Source organism: Budorcas taxicolor, chromosome 5 (genome assembly GCF_023091745.1).
Source record: "Budorcas taxicolor isolate Tak-1 chromosome 5, Takin1.1, whole genome shotgun sequence".
In the NCBI taxonomy this organism is placed as follows: domain Eukaryota; kingdom Metazoa; phylum Chordata; class Mammalia; order Artiodactyla; family Bovidae; genus Budorcas; species Budorcas taxicolor.
The window spans coordinates 135023538-135051279 of NC_068914.1; the positions used below are offsets into that span (position 1 = coordinate 135023538).

General features: G+C 39.5%; 1 protein-coding gene across 1 annotated transcript in view; it reads right to left on the reverse strand.

The window, feature by feature from the left end:
• Window positions 1-27742, reverse strand: part of PIK3C2G (phosphatidylinositol-4-phosphate 3-kinase catalytic subunit type 2 gamma) — a 444386-nt gene that overhangs the window by 104020 nt on the left and 312624 nt on the right. The window contains exon 25 of the mRNA XM_052640675.1: window positions 17302-17411. Within this exon, the coding sequence (XP_052496635.1) occupies window positions 17302-17411 (110 nt within the window). The remainder of the gene's footprint in view (window positions 1-17301; window positions 17412-27742) is intronic.

Consider the following 27742-nt stretch of genomic DNA (forward strand, 5'->3'; position numbering starts at 1 on the left):
CTTTGCATTGATTGCTGAAGAAGGCTTTCTTATCTCTCCTTGCTATTCTTTAGAACTCTGCATTCAGATGCTTATATCTTTCCCTTTCTCCTTTGCTTTTCGCCTCTCTTCTTTTCATAGCTATTTGTAAGCCCTCCCCAGACAGCCATTTTGCTTTTTTGCATTTCTTTAGGTGTTTTTCTTTTTTTTTCCCCATGAATTTAGGTCCTTTGACCTCCTGAATATATTTTAGAATCAGCTCATCAAGCTTCTGTTGTTCAGTCACCCAGTCATGTCTGACTCTTTGGGACCCCATGGACTGAAGCACGCCGGGCTCCCCTGTCCTTCACCATCTTCTGGAGTTCACCCAGTTCATGTCCAATGAGTTGGTGATGCCATCCAACCATCTCATCATCTGACACCCTCTTCTCCTTCTGCCCTCAATCTTTCCCTGTATCAGGGACTTTTCCGATGAGTTGGCTGTTTGCATCAGATGACCAAAATACAGGAGTTTCAGCTTCAGCATCAGTCCTTCAAATGAGTATTTGGGGTTGATTTCCCTTAAGATTGACTGCTTTGATCTTGCTGTCCAAGGGACTTTCAGGAGTCTTCTCCAGCACCACAGTTCAAAGGCATCAGTTCTTTGGTGCTCAGCCTTCTTTACAGTCCAGCTCTCACAACGGTACATGACCACTGGAAAGACCATTGCCTTGACTGTACGGACTTCTGTGGTTTGTCATAGCTTTCCTGCCAAGAAGCAATCATCTTCAGATTTTATGGCTGCAGTCACCATCCACAGTGATTTTAGAGCCCAGGAAGAGGAAATCTGTCACTGCTTCCACCTTTTCCCCTTCTATTGGTCATGAAGTAATGGGGCCTGATCTTAGTTTATTTTAATATTTAGTTTTAAGCTGGCTTTTTCACTCTCCTCCTTCACCCTCTTCAAGAGACTCTTTGGTTCTTCCTCTTTGCTTTCTGCCATCAGAGTGGTGTCATCCACATATCTGAGGTTGTTGATGTTTCTCCCACCTATTTTGATTCCAGCTTGTAAGTCATTCAGCCCTGCATTTCTCATGATGTGCTCAGCTTGATGTGCCTATCCAGCTTACCCATTCACAAAATAAATGAACAATCATTGGAGTGGCATTCATTAAACTATAAATTAATTTGGGGAGAACCAACATCTTCACAGTATTGAAACATACAACCACTAAACATGGCATATTTCTCCATTTAATTGAGTCTCATTTTATGTCCTTCTGTACAATTTTAGAATTTTTTTTTCCTGTGACTGTTTTGCATATCTTTTGTTAGATTTATTATAGCTTTTAAATTCTAGTTTTTTTCCCTAAATTTTAACTAATAACTGTTAATATATGAGTAGATATTAAGTCATTATTTCTAACATTATTCTGTATATTCTTTTGAAATTTCAATGGACACAGTCATGTTATATGAAAACAATAACATAGTTTTCTGTTACCTTTTACACTACTAAGATTTCTAGTTCAGTGTTAAATGAAAATAGTAATAGCAGGCATTTTTGGTTTGTTTGATTATAGGGAAACGTTTTTAATGTTTTACCACTAAGCACTATGTTTTCTATAGTTTTTAGCTATAGGTTAAGGACACTTCTTTCTATTTTTAGAGAGTTAATAAAACTGATTCTAAATTTTAATAACTACATTTTCTGTATCTGTTTAGGTGATCATATAAAGTTCACCCTCTATTTTTTTCACTACTGACTCTTGAATCTTTATCTTGTAACTACTTATTGTACTAAATTCTTGTTATTTCAAAAATTAAAAGAAAATTATCTGGAATTGCTTTATTTGTTTTCTTATTCAAGTAGAAAATAACAATATAACAAATCTTAGATATAGAGCTTTACTATAAAGATAGAGGCATTATTATATTTTTCCTGACATTAATGACATTAATGCTTATAGTTTTTCACTTTAAAATACATGTTTATCTAAGTTTCCTTCTATTCTGAGCTTACTAAAATTTTCCATGTTGAATGTAATCAAACACTGATTTTCTGGGTTGGCATCCATCAAAGTTATCATGCAGTGATTTCTTTATGAAGAAGCAGCCATGTCCTTGATGTTAAAAATATAAATCAATAATGTTTAATAATTTCCCCCTCATTTTTAAATAAAACTTCGGGCCCATTTGTCTTGTTCTGATATTAGGTTTTTTAAAAAATAATCCAAAATTTTCCATTATTATATATCAATCTTGGCCAAAATTTGCTAAGAAAGTTAAAATATGACCTTGATCATTATTCATTTCCTCAGTGTTCATTATTTCTAAAGATGTCCTTTGACTTTATGAATTTATGAGTAGGTAGTACAGGATAAAACATTCATTTGTTTCCTCATCAGCAGTTTAAAGACATGAAGACAATAATAATAGTAGGAGTATAATACTAATCATGATTTATGGAGAACTTACAATTTATTCACTCATTCAACAAATATTTACTGAGCACATTTTATGTATTGGAATGGAAAGCTTTATGGTAACAGCATGTACTCACTTCTCATGAAGGTAGGACTCTGAACTATAAATCTTGAGTTCTGATGTACTCATGCTCACATAATCTCAACCACACACATCCAGGCCTTATTCTTACATTTCTCAACAGTCAAGATGCAAGAGGACTAGTGGTGCAGAATGAACTCTTATGATAAACCTAGAGTTTTAAGGCAACTTTCACCTAAATCTATCTCCAGCTTCTCAAGTGTCAGATTTAACAGGTCAGATAAATTACTGCTGCTGCTGCTGCTAAGTTGCGTCACTTGTGTTGCAGTTGAACTGTGCAACCCCATAGAGAGCAGCCCACCAGGCTCCCCTGTCTCTGGGATTCTCCAGGCAAGAACACTGGAGTGGGTTGCCATTTCCTTCTCCGATGCATGAAAGTGAAAAGTGAAGGTGAAGTCGTTCAGTTGTGTCTGACTCTTAGTGACCCCATGGACTGTAGCCCACCAGGCTCCTCCATCCAAGGGATTTTCCAGGCAAGAGTACTGGAGTGGGGTGCCAGTGCCTTCTCCGTCAGATAAACAAACTAGTGTTAGTAAATATGATGCAATTTAGGACTGGGGATCTCAGAGCAGAATTGGATATGACTGAGCAACTGCTGCCATGAAATGAAAAGACACTTGCTCCTTGGAAGGAAAGTTATGAGCAACCTAGACAGCATATTCAAAAGCAGAGACATCACTTTGCCAGCAAAGGTCCATCTAGTCAAGGCTATGGTTTTTCCAGTGGTTATGTATGGATGTGAGAGTTGGACTATAAAGAAAGCTGAGTGCCAAAGAATTGATGCTGTTGAACTGTGTGGTATTGGAGAAGATTCTTGAGAGTCCCTTGGGCTGCAAAGAAATCCAACCAATCCATCCTAAAGGAAATCAGTCCTGAATATTCATTGAAAGGACTGATGCTGAAGTTGAAACTCCAATACTTTGGCTGCCTGATGTGAAGAACTGACTCATTTGTAAAGACCCTGATGCTGGGAAAGATTGAAGGTGGGAGGAGAAGGGGACGACAGAGGATGAGATGGTTGGATGGCATCACCAACTCGATGGACATGAGTTTGAGTAAACTCTGGGAATTGGTGATGGACAGGGAGGCCCTTTGTGCTGTAGTCCATGGGGTCACAGAGTCGGACACGACTGAGCAACTGAACTGAACTGAACAGAACTGAGCAACTGAGCACAAGCTAATAGATTAGTATAGAATTCCTAGGTGGGATAAAAGCACTAAAACAATGTCCCTTTAGTTTTTATATAGAAATAACACTTAGATAAAAATTTTAGTATTTCTTGGATCTGGGAAACATAGTCCAAAAGGACATAAGATAAAATTTCTTAAGTGATAGATTTCATCATTAACATATGTACAAATTCTTTTCTACTTCAGAACAGATGTACCTTTTTATGTAAATATTTTAAATTGTTTATCATCAGAAGCAACTGCTACTAATAGGTTTCCTAGGAATGGCAACCCACTCCAGTACTCTTGCCTGGAAAACCCCATGGGCAGAGGAGCCTGGTAGGCTGCAGTCCATGGGGTTGCTACGAGTCGGACATGACTGAGCGACTTCACTTTCACTTTTCATTTGCATGCATTGGAGAAGGAAATGGCAACCCACTCCAGTGTTCTTGCCTGGAGAATCCCAGGGATGGTGGAGCCTGGTGGGTTGACATCTATGGGGTCACACAGCGACTTAGCAGCAGCAGCAGCTATGTGTGAATAGGCAATTGAATTTATCATCTCAGAAAACTGTCAAATTCAGGTCTAATCTTTCATGTCAGGTTTTTTTTTTTCTTCTCAGGTTAAACACTGTATTTTTTGAGCTCATATTTTTACTAATATAAATTTATATAATAAATAAAATGGCAAAAGTTTCTAATTGCTTCATAAACTACCTTGGAGTAACCATTGAAGCCTAAGTTCGTGTTTCGTCGCTTAGTCATGTCCGAATCTTTGCGACCCCATGAATTGTGACCTGCCAGGCTCCTCTGTCCACGGGATTCTCCAGGCAAGAATACTAGAGTGGTGTGCCATTTCCTTCTCCAGGGGATCTTCCCACCCAGGGATTGAACTCAGGTCTCTAGCATTGTTGGTGGAGGCTTTACCGTCTGAGCTACTAGGGAAGGCCAACCACTGAAGGCCTAAAGGTGTAGTTTAGGCAACTGAGCTAAGGTTCTCAGACAACACTTGATGGGAATTTCAAAAAATGCATATTTCTACTGCTGAAGTTTGATATCATTTTGCTGTTTGATAGAACACCAATCTATTTTACTGGTCAATCTCTTTAATAGTTTCAGGGAAAACTTCTCAAATGACTTTTCTGTAAAGGAATTTGCATGAGAATGTTCTTATTTTACCATCAGCACTGTAACTTTATCACATGTAAACAGTTTCAACTCACATTCTCCATGAACAAATTTCTTCATCTAACTCTCAATAAAATACACTATCATGATAATTCCTGTATCATTACAAATTTATATTGGACCAATAAGTATTCAAAAGTATTCAAAATATTTTTAATCAAAAAATTATCATTCTGAAATGAATTTAGTGAATAATCATTGCTGATGCAGTCTTGGTACACAATTTTTTAAAAAAATTCCTCTCTATGCAATTTTATTTTAAAAAATTCAAGATTATCTGACATTAAAAAGAGAGCACTTGATGATTTGGGGATATGTAAGCAATGGCACCTCACTTCAGTACTCTTGCCTAGCAAATCCCATGGACGGAGGAGCCTGGTAGGCTGCAATACATGGGGTCGCTAGGAGTCAGACACGACTGAGCAACTTCACTTTCACTTTTCACTTTCATGCATTGGAGAAGGAAATAGCAACCCACTCCAGTGTTCTGCCTGGAGAATCCCAGGGACGGGGGAGCCTGGTGGGCTGCCGTCTGTGGGGTCACACAGAGTCGGACATGACTGAATTGACTTAGCAGCAACATGTATATGTATTTGTGTGAAGATAAAAATTTAAGCTTCATGGTCTAACCTTAAAAAATTGGATGCTAAAAATGGATATCTCATGTTAATTTCATGTAGTTTTGATGGGATGGTACCCTAATTTGAGAAACACAGCTATAAACATTGAGCTTTTATCCTCTCACTATGTTCTTTCAACTAATCCAAAAACACTACAGTTAAAGCACATCCATATTATCTGAGATTATCAGTTTCCTATGTAGTTTTTTTCCCCATATAATTTTGTTTAGAGTCCTGGGAAGAGCACCTATTATGCAAGAAATCAGTTTTGTTCTCTTTTGAACTCACTTATCAGTTCTGCCTGTAATCTCAAGAAAGTCAGTTAGTTAGCTTTCACAAGACTCAATTTTTACCATCTAGAAATATAGTTGATGACTAAACCATGCCATCCCCTGGGACTATGGACAGAATCAAATGAAGTAACATATAGAAAGCTATTAGAAATAGAATGTGTATGTGCTAAGTAGCTTCAGTCTTTTCTGACTCTTTGCAACCCCATGGACTTAGCCCTCCAGGCTCCCTTGTCCGTGGGATTTTTCAGCAAGAATACTGGAGTGGGTTGCCATGCCCTCCTCCAGGGGATCTTCTCTACCCAGTGACTGAACCTGTGTCTCTTATGTGTCCTGCATTGGCAGGCAGATTCTTTACCACTAGTGCCACCTGGGAAGCCTTATAAATTTTATTTAAGAAAGCTTACTACTAAATAAGTAAAAAAATGAATATATATATATATATGAGCCCAAAAGGCAGTAAACTAGTAAGATAGATACAAGGGAAAACAAATGTACAGATTTATGGTTCTGTGGAAACTGACTTATGATAGACTCTTGAAATCCTACAAAAGAGATGTTAGATAGGGATTAAAATAAGAGGCAACTTTAGAGTTTCTCATCTTTTTCTCTTTTCTCCCACCTCATAGTTTAGAACTTGGCTATAAGAATGAAAAACTGCTCTCCTCCAAGTTCAATCTTCAAATCTTCAGAATTCATCTACAAGGTCAGCAAGTGTTAGGCAAATTTCATCAAAGGCACCCAATCGCATACAAACAAGAATTCCAGGCTCCATGGCTTTTAATACAATAAATAACTCTTATATTTTCTTATGGAGGCTTCTTACAAAATTTAGCCAAATTAGAGCAAATGGAATTAAAAAAAAATAGGGAAATATAGATGGACTAGTCTTACGTAAAAGTACTATGCCAACAAAATGGCATTCAAGGTTTCAATCCCCACCTTCCCCTAAAAGCCAGCTTTTTTTTTTTTTTTTGGATTTATTGTAAAAGCTATCATATGTGCGTGTTCAGTCACTCAGTCATATCCAATTCTTTTCGACCCCTTGGGCTGTAGCCTGCCAGGCTCTTCTGTCCATGGGATATTCCAGGCAAGAATACTGGAGTGGGTTCCATTTCCTAGCCCATGGGAATCAAACCTGAGTCTCCAGCATTGGCAGGCCGATTCTTTACCACTGTGCCACTTGGGAAGCCCCTCTAAAAGCTGTCCTATCTGCAGTTAAAAAAAATAGTAGTTTAAAAAATCAATTTAGTTCAGATTAGTTCTTACAATTACTTTTTTTTTGTAATGGAAGACTTTTTTGGGGAAATGCCAGTATAATTTACATTTCCCTTTGAATCTGCTGTCCTAATTTAAGGAAAGTTGGAGGTCATAACTGTTAGTTCCTTTAACTCCTGTTTTTTATTTGGTTTTTCTTGAGAGCATTCATTTCTGAAGGTATCAACAGTTAAGCTAAGGCAAGAGAAAACTTTGACCCATATTTGTGGAATTCAGCAATCCATGAGATGACACCTGATGCGAAGAGCCGACTCATTAGAAAAGACCTTGATGCTGGGAAAGACTGAATGCAGGAGGAGAAGGGGACAACAGAGGATGAGATGGTTGGATGGCATCACCAACTCACTAGACATGAGTTTGAGCAAACTCCGGAAGATAGTGAAGGACAGGGAAGCATGGCGTGCTGCAGTCCATGGTCACAGAGAGTTGGACATGACTGAGCAACTGAACAATGAGATGACAATTTGCAAAGTCTTAAAAAAAATAAAATCAAGAAACTTTAATGATAAAAGAGCCCAGGGATCTGCATTCTTGTCCCATATTCTGTTTCTCAGTTTTGAGGAGAAACCAGGTAGAAAGCCACTTAACTATGTTTTGAGACGTTTGAGCATAAGGAATCTTGTCTCACCTTATTAGGTTAGGTGTGCAAGCTCACTTGTGTTAGTCTCTTTACAGCTCCATGGACTGTATCCCACCAGGCTCCGCTGTCCATGGGATTCTCTAGGCAAGAATACTGGAGTGGGTTGCCATTTCCTACTTCAGGGGATCTTCCCAACCGAGGATTAAACCTGCATTCCTGCATTAGCAGGTGAAGTATTAACACTGGTGCCACCTGGGAAGCCTATAGCCATGAAAAATGAACAAGAAGGAATGCTGGAGACACTGGGGATTTCTGGCACCGTGTCTGCATACTTTGTCAGCTAAGGGACTCTGACTCCTGTGTTTGTGATGTGAGGCCTGGGAGCACTCTTTCGGGATGTCATCAACATTTTCAGCAGCTTCATGCTTGTACTTGTTGGGACAGTCATGGTGCCTGTACTACCCAATGACCCCTCATTATTAAGATTATTCTTTCTAAAGACCAGAGTTCAGAGAAGAAGCTCCATGCTGTTCACTGTGAAGGGGTGGCCCACGGTGAGAACAAGAATGGATGACCGAATCCATGATGGCTTTGCATGAAGGACCTGTCCAGTAGGAATAAAGGCCACTAGTTAAGTCAATTAGGCAGTCTCTCTCTGGAATTTATATGAGAGAATACTGGCCAATAGGCAAAGAGAAGTTGTATTTGCTAGGTAGAGATAAGCAGAAGAGAAGGCCTTCATTTTCAATAGAAACTGGTCAGGCATATCGGTTTCTGGAGTTTGTTAGGTGATTGTGAGTCCATGTATACTCTTCTCCCCAAAGATACCAGATAGAATCTAGTTCTTGCTATCAAAATACCCCACTGATGCAAATAATTGGTTATTTTGAAGTCTGGGGTTCTGTTTTGCTTCAAGCTGCCTTCAGGTTTAGCTGAAGAGCAGGAGATATTATACTTACTAAACCAGAGAATCTGCGTGGCAGGCCAAATGCATTATCTGGGAAGACATGGAAAATGTCTTCTCATATTTCTGGAGGAGGAAATGGGTAAAGTGAAAAGCAGGATCTGCGTTTAGGAGGGAAGGTAGGCCAGGAAATTTATGCTTGATGATCTCGGTCTGGCCTGTGAAATAGGTTGCCTGTTTCTAAAGGACAGCTCACCTGAGGTTTGAGAGTGACTGAAAATTCTGAAATAAGCCATTTGGATGGCACTTTAATGGATGGTTGCCTTTGTTGCCTAGCAGAGATATTACATGAGAGTATCAATTTGCAGGGACTGAGTTGTGATACTTTGCTGATTCTATTCAACAGAATGTTCGCAGCTGTAAGGGGAGTAAAACAAGAACAAAAAAAGTAAGGGAAGCAGAGAGAGGAGTTTGCAATGAAGTAAAAAAACCTTTGCGGCCGGTAAACCAATTTTATTTTCATTTTTCTCTAAATTCTTTTCGTTGTAATATGATTTTCTAATGTCACAGATCCTCTGAAGTTCTTGTGATCATTTCTTAACCCACAATGTGAATACCCAAGAGTGAAGCAGGATCCTGTGTTGTTCATGAACAGAGTACTCCCTGAGAGACACAGGAAAAGCCATTTCTTTCAAGTCTCAAAGAGGGTCAAGAGGGGCAACCTCTTAATGCTAATACCGTAGTCAGGATGAGGGTGCTTAAGGTAGCCACACATGCTGTGTCTCAGATGGCTTAGTCCTCATTCATGACCCAGACCTCTGAGTTTAGTAGTGGTGGTGGGAGAGGGCTGATTTTCATTTTAGTTTTATCTGTATCTTAGTAGAGATATCAGAATAAAAAGTGGCATAAAATACTTCTAGCTTGTTAGAACAAAGAGAACAAGGGGTTTAAATAAATCAGGGCTCTCATAAGTATACCCGTTAATGACACTCATTGAGGCACCAAGACCATTGCTGGATCTATTACTGAACTTGGTTTCCTTTTTGGTAAATTATGTGCTCTGTCATTGACACTTCAATTTTTTCCTTAAGTTTTGATATTCATATAATGTCAGAAAACATAGCTTAAGATAACAGTATTATTTATGCAGACAAGTAAACAAGCACACAGAATTTTTTAAAGCTTCCCTATTGTTTTCAATTCACCACCCTGCTTTTATAAATTCACTCTATATGTTAAGCATTAACAGAAGAATATTGTATAATTTCCTTTAAAATTATAATTTCCTTTAAAATTTTAAATGTCAAAATAATAGAGAGTTTAAATAACTTTTTAACTGGTAAAGAATCATAGTCACATTCAATTCAAGGCTTCTTCAACCTTGATAATATGTTCCTCAAAGTGCTGGATGGAAAGTGTGATAGGAAAGACCCTAAACATTTGATCTACAGATACTGACCAAGGAACTTAAAGGAGAGTTGAAAAGATAATCTCAAAGCATATTAAATCATATGTAAAACATAAAGGTGTATAATTGAGATTTGAGGACAAAAGATACTACTGAGACAGGCTCTTGGAAACTAATGGGAGGGCCCTGGAGATTTCTCTGAGAAGAAAAGTAGGAAAAAAATACAGGTTCAAGGCATCTGGTAATGTGCCAAAAGTGGGAAGGCAGGTGGTAGTCTTGGCATCAGTAATCAGGTTATCCCATGGGGATCTCCCAGACCAACCACATATCAGCGTGTGTGTGTACTTTAGTCATGTCCGACTCTTTGTGACCCCATAGACTGTAGTCCATCAGGCTCCTCTGTCCATGGGGTTTTCCAGGCAAGAATACTGGAGTGGGTTGCCATGCTCTTCTCCAGGGGCTCTTCTCAACCCAGGGGTCAAACTGGCATTTCTTACATTTTTTGCATGGCCAGGCGGGTTCTTTACCACTAGCACCACCATCCTGAACCAAACACTCGGGGGACATCTGATGGTGGCACAGTACAGAGCCAGAATAATAATTCTGGGAAGGCCCTCGGTCTGCCAAGGCTCAGGGCATTCAGGAATGAAGGTGAGTGCCCAGGAAAGGCTACAATATCATCCTGCAGCCAGCATGGGCTCTGAAGAACCTCAAGAAAACCGTGGTCTGAATTATGAAGCAGCGCAACTCCAGTAGCCCTCACATGCGAGGGGAGCATCTGAGCACAGTAGAACTTAAGACCCTGCACTATGGGACATGAGTCACTGGGTTCCAATCATGGCTTTGTCTCCTGTTGGCTGTATCCTTTGTCAAATCATTTTCTTTCTCTGGGGTCTGAATTTCCCGATCTAAAAATGTAGAGAAAAGTGATACTGCCTCATAGACTTGTCATGATGATTAAACAAGTTACTGTATGAAAAGTACTTAGAACAAGGTTTGACATGTAAGAAGCACTGTATTAAATATTAGCCATTATTATATGAGTTTTATACACTTGATGTTTCGTGTTAAAATTGTATTTTCTGTGAAGTTAAACTTTTTGATATATTTTAAGGGACTAGAGCTTGTTTCACATTCAGATACTTTTGGAAGTGGAAATAAGTCCTCTGCCTTACTTGGGAGAAACTGATTAAACCAACCAGCAGATTAACTTAGGTGATATACTAGATAGTATATAATTCAGTAATAAATTAGGTATATCATGAAATAGTACATGTTCTGTAGAGTTATAGAAGACTAGTCGGTATTAAAATAATCTGAAAAGGCTTTGTGGATGACGTCCAGAGTCTCAAGGGATGGATAGGACTAAAAGTTAGATCAGACATCCTCTTCTTTTCTAGTACTTTTATGATTCTTAAGGAGCCATTTTTGATGAGCCTACACACAAGTTAAAAAGACAAAGCAGGAATGAATACATGCATGCTCAGTGGTATCTGCCTCTTTGTGACTCCATGGACTCTAGCCCACCAGGCTCCTCTGTTCATGGGATTTCCCAGGCGAGAGTACTGGAATGGGTTGCCATGCCCTCCTCCAGAGAATCTTCCCAACCCAGGGGAAGACTGAACTGGCATCTCCTGTGTTTCCTGCATTGGCAGGTGGATTCTTTATCACTGAACCACCAGGGAAGACCTGTAGGACTGAAAGTATATTGACAAATTGATCTACCATGACAAGAATTCATTTGGGAATAACAGAGGTGGTGTGGATAAACCTCAATAAAGACAATCAAGTTATAAGGTCCTCAAAAGTAAGAGGTAGGAAATGGCGAGTCAAAGACAATTACTGCACAGAGTAATAATGTGCTGTGGTTTAGATGACCAGATGCATTTAAAGTCTCCCAAGGAGAACAAGTTCTTGACTACTAAGTTGTAGAAAAAAGTTTAATTAACCGAATGTACCACATAACATCTGAAAGTGAGAAAATTAGCCTGGCAGAGAGATGCAGGCAGATAATGAGATCTAGCTCACTGCCAGAAATCTACTGGCTTCAGATTCACTTCCTTTGTTTGTTCAGGTCCTCTCAATGGGAAGGGGAGATGAGTCGACATAGGCAAGCACTCCCATCTTTATAATTCCATTCCTCACAGATCTGAGTGTGTCAGATGAAGTTGGAGGATGTGGAGGGATAAGAGTCTGGCAGACAAATCTTATTTACCTTTTTCCTATGGCCTTGTCCTGAAAGAACGTTCTTCATCTAATATATAGTTTTCCCTTTGTTCTAAATGGCAGCAGGGACTATCTGTGGTCTGCAGCCTATAACTGTTTTGTTCAAGCATGACACATTAAATGAGCTTGGAGCACAATCATGTTTTCAACCTCACATTTTCTGGCCCTCTCTCTGTTCCTCCCCCATCCTACCCTGTCTCACTGACATGCCAATCATTGTCCCTGCCCTGCTGCAGCCCACTTTAAAGAAGGGCATCCCAGTCAGATCCTGCCAGAATAGCCTGAGGGGACTATTTTTGGTACCAGGTGAACCCATACACCTTGGATGGAGTTAACTGTAGCAAGGTCAGCAGCTCAAGTGAAAGGCTGATTCCTATTCATGAGGTCCCCAGAGCTGCCCTCAACACAAATCTGGAAGGACCTTCTAGGCCTTGTGATAGACCTTCTGTTTTTCCTGAGGCAGGCAGTTAGCCAGTCCTTCCTTGGGATTTCTCATTAGTCCCTTGCCCCCACTAATCGAGGCAATTTGAGAGTCCCTCATCCTTGAAACTGAGGATCTGAAGCACCTCTTCCAATCTTCAAGCTAGTGCCTTTGGCTGCAGTCAATTGTCAACTAATATTTGTAGTTTTCTAAGTGGCATATAAAAGTGAACTCCTTACTGCCAAATTCAGACTTATATTGAAGAAAGTGGGGGAAACCACTAAACCATTCAGGTATGACCTAAATTGAATCCCTTATGATTATACAGTGGAAGTGAGAAATAGATAAAAGGGACTAGATTGGATAGACAGAGTGCCTGATGACTATGAATGGAGGTTCATGACATTGAACAGGAGACAGTGATCAAGACTATCCCCAAGAAAAAGAAATGCAAAAAAGCAAAATGGCTGTCTGAGGAGACCATACAAACAGCTGTGAAAAGAAGAGAAGCAAAAAGCAAAGGAGGAAAGGAAAGATATACACATTTGAATGCAGAGTTCCAAAGAATAGCAAGAAGAGATAAGAAAGCCTTCCTCAGTGATCAATGCAAAGAAATAGAGGAAAATAATAGAATGGGAAAGACTAGAGATCTCTTCAAGAAAATTAGAGACACTAAGGGAACATTTCATGCAAAGATGGGCTCGATAAAGGACAGAAATGGTATGGACCTAACAGAAGCAGAAGATATCAACAAGAGGTGGCAAGAATACACAGAACTGTACAAAAAAGATCTTCACGACCCAGATAATCATGATGGTGTGATCACTCATCTAGAGCCAGACATCCTGGAATGTGAAGTCAAGTGGGCCTTAGGAAGCATCACTACAAACAAAGCTAATGGAGGTCTAGTGGAGGTGATGAAATTCCAGCTGAGCTATTTCAAATCCTAAAAGATGATGCTGCGACAGTGCTTCACTCAATATGCCAGCAACTTTGGAAAACTCAGCAGTGGCCACAGAATTGGAAAAGGTCAGTATTCATTCCAATCTCAAAGAAAAGCAATGCCAAAGAATGCTCAAACTACCACACAATTGCACTCATCTCACATGCTAGTAAAGTAATGCTCAAAATTCTCCAAGCCAGGCTTCAGCATTACGTGAACCATGAACTTCCAGATGTTCAAGCTGGTTTTAGAAAAGGCAGAGGAACCAGAGATCAAATGGCCAACATCTTTTGGGTCATTGAAAAAGCAAGAGAGTTCCAGAAAAAAACATCTACTTTTGCTTTATTGGCTATGCCAAAGCCTTTGACTGTGTGGATCACAATAAGCTGTGGAAAATTCTGAAAGAGATGGGAATACTAGAGCACCTGACCTGCCTCTTGAGAAACCTGTATGCAGGTCAGGAAGCAACAGTTAGAACTGGACATGGAACAACAGACTGGTTCCAAATAGGAAAAGAAGTATGTCAAAGCTATATATTGTCACCCTCCTTATTTAATTTATATGCAGAGTACATCATGAGAAACGCTGGACTGGAGGAAGCACAAGCTGGAATCAAGATTGCCAGGAGAAATATCAATAACCTGAGATATGCAGATGACACCACCCTTATGGCAGAAAGTGAAAGTGAAAGTGAAATTGAAGTAGCTCAGTCGTGTCTGGCTCTTTGCGACCCCATGGACTGCAGCCCACCAGGCTCCTGCATCCATGGGATTCTCCAGGCAAGAATACTGGAGTGGGTTGCCATTTCCTTCTCCAAGGGATCTTCCTGGCCGAGGGATCGAACCCAGGTCTCCCACATTGCAGGCAGAAGCTATGGCAGAAAGTGAAGAAGAACTAAAGAGCCTCTTGATGAAAGTGAAAGAGGAGAGTGAAAAAGTTGGCTTAAAACTCAACATTCAGAAAACTAAGATCATGGCATCTGGTCCCATCACTTCATGGCAAATAGATGAGGAAACAGTGGAAACAGCGTCAGACTTTATTTTTTTGGGCTCCAAAATCACTGCAGATGGTGATTGCAGCCATGAAATTAAAAGACGCTTACTCTTTGGAAGGAAAGTTATGACCAACCTAGACAGCATATTGAAAAGCAGAGACGTTACTTTGCCAACAAAGGTCTGTCTAGTTAAGTCTATGGTTTTTCCAGCAGTCATGTATGGATGTAAGAATTGACTATAAAGAAAGCTGAGCACCGAAGAATTGATGCTTTTGAACCGTGGTGTTGGAGAAGACTCTTGAGAGTCCCTTTGACTGCAGGGAGATTCAGCCAATCCATTCTAAAGGAGATCAGCACTGGGATTTCTTTGGAAGGAATGATGCTAAAGTTGAAACTCCAATACTTTGGCCAACTGATGTGAAGAGCTGGTTCATTTGAAAAGACCCTGATGCTGGGAAAGATTAAGGGCAGGAGGAGAAGGGGATGACAGAGGATGAGATGCTTGGATGGCATCACTGACTCAATGGACGTGAGTTTTGGTGGACTCCAGGAGTTGGTGATGGAAAGGGAGGCCTGGCATGCTGTGGTTCATGGGGTTGCAAGAGTCAGACATGACTGAATGACTTAACTGAATTGAACTGAAGTTTCACTAGTGGTGGAGAACCTGACTGCCAATGCTGGAGAGATAAGAAATGTGGGTTCAATCCCTGGGTCTGGAAGATCCCCTGAAGAAGGGCATGGCAACCCCCTCCAGTATTCTTACCTGGAGAATCCCATGGACAGAGAAGCTAGGTGTCCGACAGACTATAGGGTTTCTAAGAGTCAGACATAACTGAAGCAACTCGGCATGCAAGTAGATATAAACCATTGCTTTTTTCAGTGGTAATTTTACTATTAAAGGGCATTTTTGTTGTTGTTCAGTTACTCAGTCATATCCGACTCTGCAATGCCATGGACTGCAACAGGCCAGGCCTCCCTGTCCTTCACTATCTCCTGGAGTTTGCTCAAACCCTTGTCCATTGAGTCGGCAATGCCATGGAACAGTTTCATCCTCTTTTGTCCCCTTCTTCTCTTGCCTTTCAGTCCTCCCAACATCAGGGTCTTTTACAATGAGCTGGCTCTTCACATTAGGTTGCCAAATTATCAGGGCTTCAAATTCAGCATTAGCTCTTCCAATGAATATTCAGGGTGAAGACTGAAAAAACCAGACCTACATAAAGAATCACTAGTGGTAGAATTTCAGAAACAAACCAGATAGCAGGAAGGTATATTTTTGACAGGGCCTCTGCCTGGAGTTCCTTAATAATATCATATAGTTTCCAATGTTGAATGCTGAAAAAAACCCCTAGAGCATGGTATCAAAGTCTTAGCTTTGGGCCCTAGTCCTAGCTCTATTTCTTACTACTTCTTTTAATCATGGGCAAGCCCTTAATTCTTTGGATCTCAGTTTTCTGATTTGCATATTTATTGTCAGAATAAATAAATAAATAAACAATAAGGGCTCGTCTAGCTATAATATTCTGTCATATTTCTATCATTCAACCACAAGAGCAGCCTATCCATTAAAGTTCATGAAACAGAGATTCCTTGCAAAAGTGAAATTCTCTGAGTGTTTAGGACATACATTCCCATGAACTCCCCCTAATCCCTTGGAATGGAGAGAGATTCCACAGTATACATTCTGGGAAAAGGAGAGAAAAATAATACCTGTGTGGGAAAGATTTTGCTATCAGTAGTGTTGTCTTTAAAAAGACAGAACATACATCCATTAAAAAAGTATAATTTGTGTTTACTAATTGCTAGTTGAAAATATTAGAATGATTAAAAATTAGACTCAAATAAGATTCAATATTGGGCTTCCCAGGTAGTTCAGTGGTAAAGGATCTCTCTGCCAATGCAGGGAACACAGGAGATGCATGTTTGATCTCTGGGTTGGGAAGAACCCCTGGAAGAGGAAATGGCAACCCAGTTAGTGTTCTTTCCCAAGAAAATCTCATGGACAGAGGAGACTGGTGGGCTATACAATCCATGGGATTGCAGAGTTGGACACAACAGAGTGACTGAATATACACACAAGGTTCAATATTGAGAAATTACAGGAAAGAGCACTGTATTTCTTGACTTAAATTGTTTACTAGGATAATGATTATAGCTAACATTTATGGAGCATCTAAAATCTGCTAGCAGTTTTGCTATCCTTTCAAAAATTAAAGTTCAAAAGATTTTTGTATTATAAAATGAACCACCCATTTGACAGATTTTGAATCCAACTGATAATCAGTATATTGTGCCCAGACTCTTACCTTGTTGTTCCCTAGTGCTTTCCCAGACTGGCTTAATAAAAACTAGATTAACAACAGAAGACAGTCACCAAATATTCCAACATTTGTATTGTCTTAGAGATGAAAGTAGTGAGTCCATATCCCATCATAAATCTTTTTCCAAATTGTTTTTCAGGACATAGCTCAAGTAGAACAACCGATTTACTGCTGTCAGCTCTCTGACCTCTGTATTGAGTAATGTGTTACATGTAGAGGCTGGTTAGCAAACAACAGCTTTTGCTACAGAAACGCTGACTAAGGCCTCCTGCTAGACAGTCTGCATTGCTGCTTTTCTGTCCCTGGGGTACAAGACACAAGCTTGTGGAAATGACAGCTTTATACCCATGACTGTCCATCCTAAGATCATCACACATGTGAGCCGTGTCTGTACACAAGAATACATGCACACTCGTACATTCACAGCTAGTCTTACTTGGTAAAATGACTTGTTGCTTCCAGGTCTGTATCTTGTGGACGAAGATTATTATACACATATTTCAGGTCTTGGATTCCGCTTAGCTCGGGCAATCCTGCATGTAACATCTTAGCAAAACAAACACACACAAACAAAACAAAACAAAATCTCAATAAATATAAATAAAATTTCCTCTTCGGTAGAAGAGGCATGTTCAGCAAGAGAAAATAGAAATAATAAGAGCTCTAGTGTCCGAATTTCTGGATCCATGATTTAAAATCTAAATGATCATGAATTTTGTCCTTTTTAAAGTGAATATAAAAATACCCAACATGTTCTGGGAGAATCAACTAGTAATGATTAAGAAAGAGCTATACATATAAATTATAACGCAAAAATTATATCACAATATCTTTCTTTAAGAAGAAAACCTTAATCCCTCCAAACACGTAAGTGAAGCATCCAGGTAAAATGGTGTGTAAGGAAAGAAAAAAACTCATCTTTCTGTTGCTTAATCTTATGCTGCATTCCTTTGCTTTTCAATCTTATGTTCTTTAATGAGTCAATGACTCTTACTATAAGAACATATTTTTCCCTAGTTAAGTGGTGACTAAATTTATTTAAAAATATTAAAACAATGAAACAAAGATTAAACCATACAAAGTTTCAGGTATTTTTTTGCCAAACTTTGGGAAAATGCTCTGTTTAGATTATAGTGTATATTGAAGGAGTAATACTCTCTTTAGTTATAGGCAAACATCTTAGAAAAAAATAGATCTTTGAGATGAATGTGAGCTCTGAGAAAAAAAGAATGCCATCAGTATCTCATGACTAAAATAAATTACTTCCTGCTCTGGAATAGAGGAAGAGAAGTTAAGAACAGTTGTGGGAAGTTAAGAAAAATGCTGTTGATCCTAAAAATAAAGAAAAAACTGAGGAACTTCCTTGAAGGTCCAGTGGTTAAGGCTTTGCCTTCCAATGAAGGGGGTGCAGGTTTGATCCCTGGTTAGGAAGATAATATTACACCTTGTAGCCACAATACCAAAACATAAAACAGGAACAATATTGTAACACATTCAATAAAGACTTTAAAAAGGGCCCACATTTTTTAAAAATCTAAAAAAAAAAAAGAAAAAAAGAATAAACTGAGAGTGTGGCTATGGAGGATGGCTGAAGTTGTCACTGACTTAATGAAGTTCAAGCAAAAAAAAAAAAAGGATTTGAAACTATTTTCCCTTCCTACTCTTTCCACATAGGCTGAGGGACCAGCATAAATAGATGGACAGAGGAGAGCAAGATATCTTCCATTTGTTCACAGACAGAGATCCAAGATAGATTTCAGGAACATTGGGTATCCTGTGGGTGAGTGACAAGAGATGGGGCTGAAAAGGCTAGGAATGTAGGCTGTTTTAGTAATAGGAAATATTCTGTACTTTATCCTAAAGGCAAATAAAGCTCCTTTCATGTTTATATATGAGTATAAAATGAATTGTGTTTGAGAAAGATCATCATGGTTACATGTGAAAAATAAAGTGGGGCCAAATAAGAGGCTAGATTGGAGACTGTTGAGGAATGAAGAAAAGTTACTAGAGTTTAAATATACCTAGGGGATAGAATTGAAAAAACTAGGTGGTTGACTGGATATATTTGGCGGACTGGGTGGGGCCTAAAGCATAAGTACAGATTTGGGGGTTATTTGCATACAGATATTGGAGAAGGAAATGGCAACCCACTCCAGTATTCTTGCCTGAAGAATCCCAGGGACGGGGGAGCCTGGTGGGCTGCTGTCTATAGGGTCGCACAGAGTCGGACACAACTGAAGCGACTTAGCAGCAGCAGCAGCAGCAGCATACAGATAGTAATTGAAACCATCGGAATGGATTAGGTTGTCCTAGGAAGTTGTCAGCTGTCTTTCCCCATGGATGACCCAGCATCTTAAATTCATGATATCTAAAGTTGAGCAAATTTTCTTCTCCTATAAACTCTTCCTCCTGCTTCTAATTTCATATCTCACTGCCACCATTGTCCATATAACAAGAAGTGAATGTGTTAGTCACTCAGTTGAGTCTGCGACTCCAAGGACTAGCCCATCAGGCTCCTCTGTCCATGGCATTCTCCAGGAGAGAATACTGGAGTGGGAAGCCATTCTCCTCTCCAGGGGATCTTCCTGACCCAGGGCTCAAACCCACGTCTCCCACATTGCAGGCAGATTCTTTACTATCTGAGACACCAGGGAAGCCCGTAGTAACAAGAAATTCATATCTTATTTGAGTTTCTCTTCTTCCTGACTCCCAATGACAATCCTCCATTGCAATTATTGTTCCAGCTCAGCTCCCCATCTTCATTTGCTTAGATAACTTGAATAGCTTTTTTTTCTGGCTCTTTAATCCTTATCTCTCTAATTACATAATTTCTAAGTTATCTTTCTAAAATCCAAGTTACATGGATTTTAGTATGATGGTACTGCCTTCATCAAAAACAAAGAAACTTCTAGGTTCTCAGATGGCTATATCTCAGGTGGCTATATAAGTCCACAATTTTCATCCTGGTCATAAATGACTTTCTTAATCTAACTGTGATCTAACACTTCAACCTTACTATCTACATAGACCCCCACCTGTGCCACAGACTGGGTACACTTGGTCACCTCCATTTCTAACACGTCATGCACATGGTCTTTAAGCCTTCACACGTACTTATGATTTTCTTTCAGTCAGGATTCCTTTCCTCTCTTCCCTTGTCTTGAAATTCTTTTTGAAGGCGCATCTGAATTACTTCTTCTTCCTTGAAAGCACCACAGATGCTCTTGATAAGATTTCATAATTTGCTTTCTTTGTACAGTAATCCTATTTTGGTTACAGCTCTTTCAAAGAACTTATTGCTACCTAGCTTTAACTATGTTTTGTTTGAGTGTATGTTTGTCACATTATATTTTAAGTTCTTTGAGAATAGAAATTAAGTTTTTAGTCCATGTTGAATTGTCTATATTGCATAACATCGTGCTTCATAGTTAGAACTTAATGAATGTCTGAATTAATGAATGCATGAGTAAATTAAAAAATATCTGACCCTGTGAGGCATTGAAAACCTACAGATAGAACTTCAATCTCAACTAATAAACTTAAAATCCGCCATAGGGAGATACATTGCCAAGAACAACTAAAACCTAGATTATTCTATCAGTTCTGTACTTAAGAGTTCCAGAGACATATGCGCACTTATTGTGACAGTGTCCCCCTTTAACACACTACGACTGTCTCTTTGCTATGAACACCTAGAGCTGAATTGCTTTCTAGTTTCTCTGAATATTCTGAATTCACACATGCTCCTTTAGGACTATGTCAAACATTTCCTTGGGAAGTAGACTTTATACTTACCCCTTCCTGCACATGCACACACACACACACACACACACACACACACACACACACACACACAGAGACCACACCAGTGGTCTGCCAAGTGTAGATGGTTTCAGATCCAAATTCTCTCCCTTTCATGCGGCTGATTAAAGGAAGCAAATGCTAACTTTGGCCTTGTTGATGGGCTTAATTCCTTAGAAAGAGGGCTTTTAGTGTTGCAACTGTGCACATGAGAGTAAGGATGGTCTCAAACTTGGGTGCACTTAGCCAGGTCTGTTCACTGACCCACAGAGATGTGGTTCAAGTGCCTGCCAGCTTAGATTACATGGGTCAAAACTTTAGTTGGGTTTCCCCAGTGGGCTCAGTGGTAAAGAATCTGCGTACAATTCAGAAGATGTGGGTTAGATCGCAGGGTTGGGAAGATCCACTGGAGCAAGAAATGGCAACACACTCCAGTATACTTGCCTGGGAAATCCCATGGAAAGAAGAACCTGGTAGGCTAAAGTTCATGGGGCCACAAGAATTGGACACGACTTAGTGACTAAATCACCAACAATAACCTTAATTGGGGGCAATAAGAAAGAGAAAGGGTGGCTAGTACAGATAAACAGATAAGTTCCTTCTTAAAACATGGGAACATTAAAATTTTTTTTTCAATTCTGTTTTTCTCTTACTGAGTCCAAATCTATCTTGATAGATATGCTTCAGAAAGCAGGCATTCTTTGCCACCAGGTAGAGAAGTTAGAAAGATTTCTGCTGGGAAATATTGGATATAAAAATGGGTGTGATAAACATTTAAAACTGGGTGAATGGTCCCTATGTTCTTTGGGAGCCTTCCATAATGACTGCTATTGATTTTTTAATAAGAGAAAAGCTGATGAAATACAGGCTTTTATGTTAGTGAATCCAGCCACAACACTCTTGGGTCTCTACAGATGTTTTGCTTTTAAGCAAGATGGGAATTTCATGGATTATTTTTCCCCAGCTTTTCCCAGGAGTAAACAAAAAGGACTGTGAATATCTGGAAACGGGCTGTTCTCTAATGAGGATGAGCAATGAACTCCACAGCAGACACCAAATGTTTGTGTCTTATAATCCTTTGTTATTGACCATTCATGGAGGGCAGAACTTATGACCCATGTCAAATACTTTTCAAGTCGTAACTAGGTTATGGCACAGTAAATTAAGTTCTTTTTGAGTAAGTTAACACAGAAAGAGTCATTTGAGAGAGAGTTGAGGGAAATATAGATTACACACAGATGTAGAAAGTAACCCAAAAGGAGTCCATGTGTTGGCCAGAATTGGAATGGGAAAAAAAATAGCTTGGGGTGAAGAGAATGGGATTGATATATACACACTACTATATATAAAATAGCAAAGGGAACTCTACTCAATACTCTGTGGTGACCTAGATGGGAAGGAAATCCCAAAAAGAATGAAAAGTCAGTGTTAGTTGTTCAGTTGTGTCTGACTCTTTGCAACCCCATGGCCTGCAGCCCACTAGGTTCCTCTGTCCATGAGATTCTCCAGGTAAGAATACTGGAGTGAGTTTTATTCCCTTCTCCAGGGATCTTCTCAACCCAGGGATTGAACCCCAGTCTCCCACATTGAAGGCACATTCTTACCATTTGAGCCACCAGGGATGCCTGCTAAAAATGTCAACAGAGTGTATATATGTATATAGATAGCTGATTCACTTTGCTGTACAGCAGAAACTAATACAACATTGTTAATCAACTGTACTACAATTAAAAAACAGACAAACAAAAAAACCCCCAGAGCTTGGCACTGGTACTGCAGTTCTGATAATGGGTATATCTTTTTCCAATAGACTATAAAACCGCTAGACCACTCAGGTATGACCTAAATCAAATCCCTTATGATTACACAGTGGAAATGAGAAATAGATTTAAGGGCCTAGATCTGATAGATAGAGTGCCTGATGAACTATGGAATGAGGTTCGTGACAAGGTACAGGAGACAGGGATCAAGACCATCTCCATGGAAAAGAAACATAAAAAAGCAAAATGGCTGTCTGGGGAGGCCTTACAAATAGCTGTGAAAAGAAGAGAAGCGAAAAGCAAAGGAGAAAAGGAAAGATATAAGCATCTGAATGCAGAGTTCCAAAGAATAGCAAGAAGAGATAAGAAACTTTCTTCAGTGATCAATGCAAAGAAATAGAGGAAAACAACAGAATGGGAAAGACTAGAGATCTCTTCAAGAAAATTAGAGATACCAAGGGAACATTTCATGCAAAGATCAGCTTGATAAAGGACAGAAATGGTATGGACCTAACAGAAGCAGAAGATATTAGACGAGGCGGCAAGAATATACAGAAGATCTGTATAAAAAAGATCTTCATGACCAAGATAATCATGATGGTGTGATCACTCATCTAGAGCCAGACATCCTGGAATGTGAAGTCAAGTGGGCCTTAGAAAGCATCACTATGAACAAAGCTAGTGGAGGTGATGGAATCCAGTCGAGCTATTTCAAATCTTGAAAGATGATGCTGTGAAAGTGCTGCACTCAATATGCCAGCAAATTTGGAAAACTCAGCAGTGGCCACAGGACTGGGAAAGGTCAGTTTTCATTCCAATCCCTAAGAAAGGCAATGCCAAAGAATGCTCAAACTACCACACAATTGCACTCATCTCAGATGCTAGTAAAGTAATGCTCAAAATTCTCCAAGCCAGGCTTCAGCAATACGTGAACTGTGAACTCCCTGATGTTCAAGCTGGTTTTAGAAAAGGCAGAGGAACCAGAGATCAAATGGCCAACATCCACTAGATCATGGAAAAAGCAAGAGAGTTCCAGAAAAACATCGATTTCTGCTTTATTGACTATACCAAAGCCTTTGACTGTGTGGGTCACAATAAACTGTGGAAAATTCTGAAAGAGATGGGAATACCAGACCACCTGACCTGCCTCTTGAGAAATCTGTATGCAGGCCAGGAAGCAACAGTTAGAACTGGACATGGAACAACAGACTGGTTCCAAATAGGAAAAGGAGGACGTCAAGGCTGTATATTGTCACCCTGCTTATTTAACTTATATGCAGAGTACATCATGAGAAACGCTAGAATGGAAGAAACACAAGCTGGAATCAAGATTTCCGGGAGAAATATCAATAACCTCAGATATGCAGATGACACCACCCTTGTGCCAGAAAGTGAAGAGGAACTAAAAAGCCTCTTGATGAAACCGAAAGTGGAGTGAAAAAGTTGGCTTAAAGCTCAACATTCAGAAAACGAAGATCATGGCATCCGGTCCCATCACTTCATGGGAAATAGATGGGGAAACAGTGTCAGAGTTCATTTTTTTGGGCTCCAAAATCACTGCAGATGGTGACTGCAGCCATGAAATTAAAAGACGCTTACTCCTTGGAAGAAAAGTTATGACCAACCTAGACAGTATATTCAAAAGCAGACATTACTTTGCTGACTAAGGTCCGCCTAGTCAAGGCTATGGTTTTTCCAGTAGTCATGTATGGATGTGAGAGTTGGACTGTGAAGAAGGCTGAGCACTGAAGAATTGATGCATTTGAACTGTGGTGTTGGAGAAGACTCTTGAGAGTCCCTTGGACTGCAAGGAGATCCAACCAGTCCATTCTGAAGGAGATCAGCCCTGGGATTTCTTTGGAAGGACTGATGCTAAAGCTGAAGCTCCAGTACTTTGGCCACCTGATGCGAAGAGTTGACTCATTGGAAAAGACTCTGATGCTGGGAGGGATTGGGGGCAGGAGAAGAAGGGGACGACAGAGGATGAGATGGCTGGATGGCATCCCTGACTCGATGGACGTGAGTCTGAGTGAACTCCGGGAGTTGGTGATGGACAGGGAGGCCTGGTGTGCTGCGATTCATGGGGTCGCAAAGAGTCGGACACGACTGAGCAATTGAACTGAACTGATAAACTCCATGGGGACAGAAATTCTGTTCATCCCTTTACAGATATTTCTCCAGAGCCTAGCACAGTGATGTAGATGCAGCCCATCTTCAACAGATATTTATTGAGTGATAGAATAAATAACTAAATGCTGTTAAACAATCTTCTAAATGTAAATTTGGTCTTTATTTTATAAGAAGCTCTACCAGAGAAGATATGGTCTTGAAACCTTTACTGATGTTTTGTTTATCTACAGAACCCCATAGGAAAGAAATGTGGAGCAGAGAATCAAGAGGTAAGTAATCAGAAACAGAGATATAACATCACTCTTTCACACATATGTGCGGGGTCACAAAAGAGCCAGAGACGACTTAGTGACTAAATAACAACAACGTTCATTTGTCTAATTGGTCCATTTCCCAGGTGAGGCTCAGTGGTAAAGAATCTGCCTGCCAATGCAGAAGACATGGGTTCGATCCCTGGGTCAGGAAGATCCCCCTGGAGCAGGAAATGGAAACCCACTCCAGTATTCTTCCCTGTAAAATTCCATGAACAAAGGAGCCTGGCACCAGGGCTCCCGTCCATGGGGTCGCAGAGTCGAACACGACTGAGCACGCATGCACACACTAACTGGCCCACATTGCATCTGATCTCGGTTTCAGTTTCTGTAAAAGTCTAAGTCTAAGATTATAAGATTAATCTGAATTAGTATCATTCACTGCCAACTTTTCTTCCTTAGCCTAAAAGTCACACTTGAATAATTAAAACAGGGTTTTTTTTTGTAAATACTATTTACCAGAATCCTTCAATGTCTGATTTTAATGTTATTTTATGAAAAATTATTTGACTACTTGAATAAAATATCATGTATCTACTTCTTTAGATGAAATAACATTGTATATAGTCTTTAATGACTATTTAATATGTTATGATGCACATGCTAAAAGTTTTAAGTGGAAATGTTTATTAAGCAAAAGAAGAAAGCCCACCAATACCTTTTAGAATCCTTTTTTTCTTCAAAAGTCTGTTCTTTCACATTATTTTAACATGCTTGTCATTCAGCATAATTTTACTGTCAGCTAAGAAACAGTATAAAATGATGTTTGTCCTTTTCTGCTTTGGGTTTATTTTTAAAATGTCTGTGACTGGTGGAAGCAGTTGTTAGAATATGGTACTCAGTCTTAGGAGGCAGTTACTTATAGCATTTTAGACATTTAGAAAGGCTGGGTATCTAATTTGCTTGTGTACATGAATTTTGTCTTCCTTCAGTTCAGTTCAGTTCAGTTCAGTTGCTCAGTTGTGTCCGACTCTTTGCGACCCCATGAATCGCAGCACACCAGGCCTCCCTGTCCATCACCAACTCCTGGAGTTCACTCAGAGTTGCGTCCATCGAGTCAGTGAGGTCATCCAGCCATCTCATCCTCGGTCATTCCCTTCTCCTCCTGCCCCCAATCCCTCCCAGCATCAAAGTCTTCTCCAATGAGTCAACTCTTCGCATCAGGTGGCCAAAGTACTGGAGTTTCAGCTTTAGCACCATTCCTTCTAAAGAAATCCCTGGGTTGATCTCCTTTAGAATGGACTGGTTGGCTTCCTTATTAAAATGAAAATTTTAAGACTGACAAGATATCATATGTTAATCTTTTCTCTACAGTTTCTGGCATATAGTAAGTACTCAAGAATTTATGGATTCATGAGCTAGACCCCATTAGAGTGCAAACGTTGATATCATCTGGATATTTACTATGAAATGGAGTCAAGGTCATAGACTCAGTCCTTGTAGAGTCCTACCTGTGCCTTCAATACAATGAACTATAAACCATCTAATGATTATAATATGATCTAATATAATTGGGAGATAGAGTAAAATTCTACCAGTATGAATCACTGGCTATTACTGGAAAGTCAGTTTGACTCTGGAGATGGACAGAACTGTATATATCCAGTTTACATGTGAAGTAACCAAAATGTCTTTCTATATGAAGGACTACATGTTTATAGAATATTTAGAAATTCATATTTTGAAGACAGAGAAGAAAGAAGTAAGGTCCATATGTTGTTTGAAAAGTGAAACAAGAATCAAAATCCAATCTTCACTGCAAGAAGGTCAGCATTTATTTAGTACTATGCAATAGAACTTTTCTGCTATGATGGAAATATTTTATATTTGTGTTGCCCAATATGATACCACTAGCTAGATGTGGCTGGTGACTGAAATGTGAAATTTCAAATGAAATGTGGTTAGTGAGACTAAGGAGCTGAATTTTAAATTTTATTCAATGCTAATTAAATTTAAATAACCAAGTGATTAGGGGATACTGTATGGACAACGCTCTTATAGGTTAACAAGGATCTAGTGTAATAATTGGATCCTACTATAGGACAGGTACTGTGCTGTTTATATTAATTATCTAATAGGGCTATTATGAAATGTAAATAAATTAGTACACATAAGGCACTTAGCATAAAGGCTTGTGTAAAATATTAAGCATTAGGTCACTTATTTATCAGTCCTACAAGATAGATGCTATTACCTTTATTTAATAGATGAGGAAACAAGAGTCTGACTGGAGTCAGTAACATATGCTGAGGAATATAGCCAGTAAGAGGCCAACTTAGAATTCAAACCCAGGAATTCAAAGCTACCGTTAACAGCATCTAGTAGAACTGTCATCTGATGGCAATAAACCAGTTTTTAAAAACTTATTCATTTTTAACTGAAGGATGGGGAAACAATGGAAACAGTAAGACTTTGTTTTTCTGGGCTCCAAAATCACTGTAGATGGTGACTGCAGCCATGAAATTAAAAGATGCTTGCTCTTTGGAAGAAAAACTATGACCAACCTTGACAGCTTATTAAAAAGCAGCGACATTATTTTGCCAACAAAGGTCCATCTAGTCAAAGCTATGGTTTTTCCAGTAGTCATGTATGGGTGTGAGAGTTGGACTATAAAGAAAGCTGAGCAATGAAGAATTGATGCTTTTGAACTGTGGTGTTGGAGAAGACTCTTGAGAGTCCCCTGGACTGCAAGGAGATCCAACCAGTCAATTCTAAAGGAAATCAGTCCTGAATATTCATTGGAAGGACTGATGCTGAAGCTGAAACTCCAATACTTTGGCCACCTGATGCAGAGAGCCAATTCATTAGGAAAGACACTGATGCTGGGAAAAATTGAAGGTGGGAGGAGAAGGGGATGACAGAGGATGAGATGGCT